The sequence below is a fragment of the Cynara cardunculus genome (genome assembly GCF_001531365.2).
Source record: "Cynara cardunculus var. scolymus isolate 2C chromosome LG 13, CcrdV1, whole genome shotgun sequence".
Classification (NCBI taxonomy): Eukaryota; Viridiplantae; Streptophyta; class Magnoliopsida; order Asterales; family Asteraceae; genus Cynara; species Cynara cardunculus.
The window spans coordinates 6242905-6251632 of NC_037540.1; the positions used below are offsets into that span (position 1 = coordinate 6242905).

An 8728-nucleotide genomic window follows, 5' to 3' on the forward strand; every position below is an offset into this window, starting at 1 on the left:
GCAATGTTACAAGGGACAAGTGCAGGAAAGAAAAGTTGGAGTGTCAGCTGGAAATGGCATAGAAAAAAGTGGGATTTGTTTTGTTGGGAATAAAAAATGATTTTTTTATTTAGAAAAAAGCCCAAATTTAGATCCTTTTCATGTGATTAAATTAATTATTTAATATATGTAAAAGTGGAACAACTTTTTGAGACTCAACTGATTCTGATTTCTGGGCATCTTTTACTTTCTGTTTTGGCCCTTTCCCTTTCATCTTTTTCATCTCCCTCCTTCTGTCTTCATCCTTCAAGACAACATCAATCTCTATCTTAATTTCATCAAAAATACAAAACCCTTTTTCTTTCAGTCTTCTTCTTCAATACTACTTGTATTAATTCTAACACCCATAAACATATGCCAAGTATACAGCTTTAATTTAAAATAGGGTTTTCGCCACCCCTTGCACTGCACTGGTCCCACAGTCATCATGGGTGAATACAGGCGTCTATGCATAACCGGTCATACAGACAGTTGAGCTTGAGCGATTGGTTTTATGAGCCGACTGAGTGGTCGCCTTGGTGAAGTAATATGCATTCAGAATCATGCTTGCAACAACAAAGACCACTCCTGTAATGAAAACACCTTTCCTTAATGTTTCACAAAAGAAAAGCTTTTTCGTCATACCCTTTGTATTTCGTATGGTAAGCATTCTTCTTTGCCCCTGCAATTAGACAAGCTTCTGCTACCAAAAAAACTCGACCTACAGAAAAATCCAGCATTATGAATTAGTTTTTCATAATAATTGTTTGGGTCCTCTTGACATCTTGTAGATATATCGGGTGGGAGATATTAATCCAGTGCAAGAGCAATAATATGGATAAACCAAACCAATATGTCTCACCCGAAGGTAGGGTAGGGGGTAAGATATACACAGACCTTACATCTATCCCACAAGACAGAGAGGTTGTTTCCAAGAAGAACCCTAGCTTGCAAGAGCAATGATATGGATGACGAGCTAGAAGACAAATCAAATACAAACCATGGAAATGTTACAAACCATACAAACCAATCTCAACCGTCCATCTAGTCTAATGGATATCTGGTTTCATAAATATGTCCATTGTTTTTTAATATAAAGTGTTGATCATAACTAATGAATTCTAATCATCTTCCATAAATATTCAAATTATAATAAATGAACCTTCATCATTTCCATAAATATCTTAATTGATTGGTTTGTATGGTTTGTAACCTTTACATGATTTGTATTAGATTTGTAGCTATATTAACAAGTACAACTTTATATACCATTATGTTGAAAATGGAACACTTTTATGTAAAATAAGCAAGTTTGAACGACAAAGCTGATATTGATTTTAGAAGTTTATAATAAGATGAAATTGGCATCTACATACAATATATAAATGTGATGATTATAGAAAAGTTTTTATTGTTACAGAATTGAAAAGAATTCCCTATCATGTTTACATTTCAAAGGCATCATTGTGCCAAGTTTGATGTCAAAGGTATCCTGAATTGGAAAAAGTATAAGATTTGAAATCAAATTTGGATGCACCGGAGAAGCCTGCTAGAATTCAAGGTTGAATGAATGTGATTCAAATCAAGAAAGGTTTACAAAAAGTTAAATGAAATCTTACCATGATGATGTAAAATAGATGATGGTCCAAGCACGATTTCCGCCAGGTGCTAAAGGCCTTCCAAGACACATGCACTTAGTCACTCCCATAAGCAATGATTCACCTGACAAGAGAAACAAAAAAGCCCCAACACCATATCCAGTTGCAACATCGGATCTATAAACACAATATGTTGAATTTGTAACCTTGTGTCTGTGAATGGTTCCCTATCATGGAAAAAGGCACATCTTAAATGAAGCAAAAAAGACAAGCTTGTTTTAATGATTAAATTATTACAATCCAGCACAAGCTCCCCATCGGAGTAGTGATAACTGAGAGCAGTCATAAGATCATAGAAGTACAGCTAACCATTGGTTTTAATGGTTTTAGCATTTTGGAGTTCTGATGTTGGCACTTTCAAGTTTCAAATTTTTCCCCACTTCTTATCCTTATCAATCTAGAAATTCCCTTAGTTATGAATTACTTTTTGTCAGTGTGTGTAATTTCACATCCTTCACACCGTAGAAGTCCTGACCCTAGATTGTATTATGCTATAGATGAATGATCTTAGAAACCAAATAATATTTTAACAGAAGTCTCTAACCAAGTCTCATGTTTAATTCTGAACCATAGATGCAATCAATTAATCAACAGAATATATGCTAAGAACAGGCAATCACCAACAAAAAGTGGTCTACTCCTTTCATCTGAACTGTAACTAGTTTCAGCAAAGCAGGTCCAGATATTTACATTCAACTGTAACTAAGTTCACTAAGGGGCCATTTGCCTACCCTTATTGGGTAAGCGCTTACCGGGTGAAATTGTTTTGGTAAGCACTTATTGGGTGAAATTGTTTCGGTAAGCGCATACTGGCTAAGGTTCTTGGTCAGCAAAATGGTATGGTAAGATCGTTGATAAACACCATCATCTTTGACCGGGTAAGTGTCTCTTACCCGGTGAGAGGCAGTAAACGTTTAGTTATCCAGTAAAAGGCAGCAAGTGTTTAGTAAACAGGCCCTAAGTGCAACATGGGGAAAGAAACTGGACACTGATTCTTGCAAGTAGCACCCTTGGTTTATGCTAGTTGCTCAAAAAAGAAGAGTTTGAGGTCCAAATGAAAATCATGTTGACTTTGTAAGATCCTGGGAAAATTTTGTATATTAGAAAAATCTAAAGTTTGGAACTTCTACACAAACAAAGACAAATCTCAACCATCATCTGAAAAATATGATATCCTCTAATTCTAATAGTAACCACATGTGGAGACAGGAGGTTCACATGGGTGATTACGAATGTAACACTCATTATTCATAGGTATCCCATTAATTAGCTATCAGGAGAATTGATACAATACATACTCAAACAGAGAATCAGAAAATTGATGTCATTGAGTATGTGAGCTGAGGCATGATATTTATATGAGAGGAGATATTTGCTTATGACAGGAAGTACCCAGGGAGTTCAAAAGGCTTTAAAATGTCATCATGACTAGCATTATCTACTGAAACCATGGCAAAACATGTGCCGAATAAAGGTGGCTAGAAATAAGATTCTTAGATCAACTACATGAAGAGAATTTTGACTCATAGCTTTAACATCAACTTCATTCCCTCTCAATAAAAAAGACGTATCATTTCTGAAAACTCGTAAAGCAACGTCATCATCCGTCCCTTCCATCAACTTTAACATGTAATCAACCCTATCAATATGCAATGAATGTAGAAATGATTTACAATAACTGATAAAAAGAGCCAATAGCTTCAATAGGAGCAATCTTTAATTCTTATTGTTAGTTATTGAAGGTTTCTACATCTCCTCTAAAGATGGAAATAAAGAGGTCTCATTATGTAAGAGTCTGACAATATTTGAAATTATAATTTACCCTCCTACAACAGGCAACATCAAGAAAAAGTTGCCAGTAACCAAAAGAGAAGTTTCCATCCTATAAAACAAGCAACCAGTTTAAAGAGGTTGCATCTGTTACAAAGTTCAGTGGCCATTCATAGATATTTGTCGAACCTCACTACAGCGAAGGCTCAAGCCATTCATACTCACTTTTTTGTAGATAACAACAATAATAGAAGCATATTTGACTAGCATGACTGCAAATGAACTCCTGAGGGACAATTCCAACCCTTCTTTCCGCGTCTCTCTCCTCCCCGTCCTTTCCCCGACCACCCCTAATAAGCTCCTCTGGAGAACTAGGGATGGCCGTCTCACTCATTTCTTTGTTCATGAGGTTTGGCTCTCCCTCAATGAGCCTGATGTCTCCTGGCATCATTTAGTCTGGTTCTCTCAAAGCATCCCCAGACATGCCTTTATTCTGTGGGTCGCTCTCATGCCGCGTCTCAAGACGCACGATAAACTTCGGTTCTGGGAGGCCCATTCCGACCTGTCCTGTGCGTTCTGTCAGAACGGGTCTGATTCGCATTCGCATCTTTTCTTTGAGTGCCCGTTCCCTAATCTGGTCTGGAATGGTTTAAAAGCCAAGATGAACCTCAATGGTGTCCCGGATAACTGGGCTGATATTATTGGTATGTTCCAGCAAGTCAACAAAGGAAAGACAATATGGTCTATCATTCGTCGCTTAGTGCTTACTGGGACCGTCTACCACCTGCGGCAAGAAAGAAATAATCGCATCTTTAAAAGCAAAAGAAGATCGCATATTGCGGTGGGTAAGACAATTACTGATGATGTCCGATCCAGGCTCTTCAGCCTGGCCTTCAAGCCCTCCCCCAATGTTGACCGGGCTCGGCTTACCTGGAACCTTCCTTAGCTGTCTGGTCTTTTGTGCTGTCTGTCTGTTTGTGTGAGCTCCTCTGCTCCCTGGTTTTTCTTGGTGCGGTCTAGGGTATGCCTTTTTAGGCCCCTTCTCCTGCCCTTGTGGTGTTCCCTGTTGTTTTTCCCGGTCTTGGCTTGGCTGGGCCCTTCCCTTGTGGTCGGCTTCTTTCTCTTCCTCTCTCTCCCTCTTCCTCTCTCTCTTCTTCTCTTTCCCTTCTTTTTCCTCCCTCTTCTCCTCTTCTTCTTTCTCTCCTTTTCCCTCCTTTCTCGTCTTTCTTCTTCTTTGTCTCCCTTTTCTTTCCCCTCGGGGTGCCTTGGATTCTGGTAGTTGAGGTTTCCTCCTACCCGAGCGCTTCATTGCTGCTTTTTTAGCGTTTTAGTGTTTTATCTTGATCTGGAGGGGTCTCCCCCCTCCCTATCAAAAAATGAAGTTTCTAAGCAAATTAAAAATCATAAATTAATTTGTTCGCTTCAGGAAAGACATACATGACTTTCCTAGTTATATCTTTCATAAGATAGATATAAAGTAGAAAGCTTTCCCCAAAGAGAGGTTTAAAAGCTTCCAACTTCATGATAGAACAACCATGCAAAGGGATTTAGATAGGCTGCCACACTGAAAGGCATTGTATTCCGCCTCAAATGTCTGAATTTAACATTACCTTGAAGCATTTGATTCACTACTAAACCCAAGGAGTAGTTTAATATGCATAACTTGTTATGTCCCACGGATGGAGAATACAATAGATAAGCAATGGAAGCTAATTAGTTGCTTAGGAAATTGCCTATAGAGATTCCCTGTCATGCATTTCCTAGACTCTGTTAGACCTGCATATGATTCAACGGCACTCAAGGAGATGTTCCCTGCAACCGATACAAAAGTTGTATATTTTTAATAACAGATGCCTTTGTGCATTTTCAGTGAACAGAATATAACAACTTGAATGATAGGGCAATGCTAAGTGTTCCATGTCGTTAGATGGTCGGTTCAAAGGCAAGAAACTGTAAAGGCATCTAAAGGCGTTGAGAAACACATCAAGGAAATATGGATGATGCAGCTCTTACAAACAAATTTGGAAAGTTCAAAAAATGGGATGTCTTTGCTGATACTCTCGGTAGATAATCAACCACGGTGTGTAACTTTTGCAGCCAACTTATGAGAAGTGTGTCATTTTATTAATTAGGTATTTGTTAACTCACTTTTCTTGGGCTAAGAAATTTGCAAGGAACATGGGCTCTAAATAATTCATTGCTGTTACTTCTTTTGGTGTAAAATGTAATATTGACAGCACAAACAATCAAGAGGAGAACAAACGATAAACACGTCTACATGATCTACCACTAGGTTTAACATACCCACAACACTTCAGTGTATTTATAACAATAATGTTGTCACATTCCACCATGACATCCAATCAAGATTCTGTTATCATCAGTAATATAGAGGTGGTACCCTTGCAGCCAAAATACATCCACTAGCTTATAATCCAAATTTATGCATCGGTAAAATTTATTTTTATAGGGGTATTCACTATTTAGTAGCTTAATCTGCACCAAAACAAAGCTACAGATTATTTGCAAAGTAAAGAAGGTAAATGCTAAGGCTATCAACGAAAGAATGGAGTTATGCATATGTGCAGTTCCTAATAGATGAAAATATGACAAAAGTAAATATATAGATAAACCTCAAGGCAGTAGAAGTCCTCCTTAGAGAAAACTTACCCTACCGCCAAAAGGAAATGGCTCAAACAGGAATCTTCACAGGTAATGGGTTCAAAGAGAAACTTTGATTGTCCAGTAACTGACTTTTTACAAGGTATCTAAATATATGCTCTGCCAATTTACAAGTATAAAATTTTGATCATCTCCCTTCCTAAGTGCCATCTTTGGTATGTGCACAATGACTAAGAAACTAGATACGAGGTGCTAAAAGTAATACCATTAGAGGTGGGCCTAATGATATATACTCCTTTATGAAGGGGAAAGACCGACGATTAGGAAATTAGAATATATTTCAGGATAAAGCAAGGGGCACCATTTCTTGGTTATTGTAACTCGAATTAGCTTCTATCACAAACTGCACGAATTCCCCACAAGCACTACAAATGTATATAATGGTTTTCAGGTGTAGGGCCTTGGAATTCCAGTGCTTCAAAAGGCAGGATATTAGATGGGCCGGATAAACAGAGGAGCATACTTGAGGGAATCAAAATGCAAGTGTAGTTAGTGTTTACCGAATCGGATACAAATGCTAAACATTTATTTCCCATGAACTTATCAATTCAGAATCATTGAGATTACAAGAAACTTCAGTACCCAATAATTTCACTAAAATGAAGCTATACAACGTGTACAAGGGAAAGTCCTGATGTCTGACAGTTGCCTCCGATGTTATTTCTTTCAAAGTATAAGACCAGCTAAATATTTCCAGAGCAAAAACACGAGCTACATACACTCTTAAGCACCTCAATTTTGCACAACAAAAGAAGACAGAAAACACAAAATTCATTCTATTCAACACATAATTTCAGAGACATTGTCTATATTTTCACACCATCAGTAAACAGAATTGACGTGAAACATGAAATGCAAATAACAGAAGCAAAGCGAAATCAGCAAGCATCATATCAGTGATGTACAAAACCCTAAGTTGCAATGAGGTTGAAGATAGAGGGAGGAGAGATTATACAGTGGCGAAACCCAAAGCAAGTAAAGAGAAGATGAGAAGTAGTAGATGAACCAGAGCTGATCCCTTTCTTTCTCCAATCTCCTTCTTCTACCCCCCCGGGGTTCCTCTACAGATACTGTTTCTGAAGACCGACTGAGGGGAGGTTTTGCTGTTTATTCATTCCCTTTCTTTTTTTGTTTGTTGTGGTTTGGGATTGCTTATTTGGAACAACTTATAATTTTTTTTATAAAAATATTTATTAATTTATTAAAAGTTAGAAGAGTTTAATTTTTTAAAAACTATTTAAAACCGATTTGACATCGATATAAGTTATTTATCCAAATACTTAAAAGTGTTTATTACCGGTGTCATATCGAAATATGTCAATAAATTATTTTATAAGCAATCACATAAAACATGTAAAACGTGAAAATCAATCATATAATATACTATATTTTATTATTATTTTATTTTTTAATATATATATTTTTTATATTTATTTATAAAACTTGATTTAGATATTGAAGATATAAAACAAAGATTAAAACAATGTTATACGAGGAACCCATTATAATTTTGGGATAAAAATCAAATTACAGCCAAACTAGAGATGAAAGATAAAGAAAAAGAAATTATGGTCAGACCAATAAGATACAACCCTGAAAACCAAAAAGAATTCACGATACAGATTAAAGAATTATTAGATTTTAAATTAATTAGTTCTCCTGTATTTATGGTGAGAAAACATGCAGAAATGGCCAGAGAAAAATCTAGGATGGTGATAAACTATAAATAACTAAATGATAACACTATATTTGATAGATATTTTTCACCCCATAAAGAAAACTTAATAAACTAGACTACAAATAAAAAGAAATTTTCAAAATTTGACCGTAAAAAATGGATTTTGGCAAATAAAAATGCATTCTGATAATATATCATATACAACCTTTTCTACACCCCAAGGTCAATATGGTTTGTTATGTTGTTTGAATTAAAAAATGCCCCTCAAATATTTCAAAGAAAAATGGATAGTATTTTTAAAGATTGTGATTTTATTTTCATATGTTGATGACGTTTTAATATTATCTAATGATATAGAATTTCATTTAAAACATCTAGATACATTTATAAAACTATGTATTAAAAATGGATTGGCCTTATCTGATAAGAAAACAAGACTAATACATAATCAGATAAAATTTTACGGAATGAAAATCGATGGCATAGAACTTCAAAGTCACATCTTAGAAAAAATTAATTTATTTTCTAATAAATTAATAAATAAAAAACAAGTACAAAGCTTTTTAGGAATACTTAATTATGCGTCTGATTTTAGTAAAAATTTGACCGTATTAAGAAAACATTTCCAAGATTTACTTAAGAAAAATAAAATCTTTAATTTTGATAAAGGTTTAGAGAACCAAGTAATATAATTATTTATATGTTATTTTTTAAGTTATATTATATATGTAATTTTTTATATATTATTGTTTTAAGGTAGATTATATAACTATTATATATATATACTAGAAGAGTAATCGTGCAATGCAGCGAGATACATCGTGTTTTTAATATTTCATTTTATTCTTTATCTCAGTCGATGTTATAATATGACTTTATGTGATTTTGAGAAAGCGATGATGTTTTTATTTTTGAATAAAAT

The 8728-nt window shown here is 35.2% G+C and overlaps 1 protein-coding gene across 1 annotated transcript in view; it reads right to left on the reverse strand.

The window, feature by feature from the left end:
* Nucleotides 1-556: 556 nt before the first annotated feature.
* LOC112524358 overlaps nt 557-8728 on the reverse strand; it is a 12716-nt gene continuing 4544 nt past the window's right edge. The window contains exons 2-4 of the mRNA XM_025134143.1: nt 7084-7170; nt 1638-1843; nt 557-739 (exon numbers count right to left, since the gene is read on the reverse strand). Coding sequence (XP_024989911.1) covers nt 658-739; nt 1638-1843; nt 7084-7170 — 375 coding nt within the window. The 3' untranslated portion in view covers nt 557-657. The remainder of the gene's footprint in view (nt 740-1637; nt 1844-7083; nt 7171-8728) is intronic.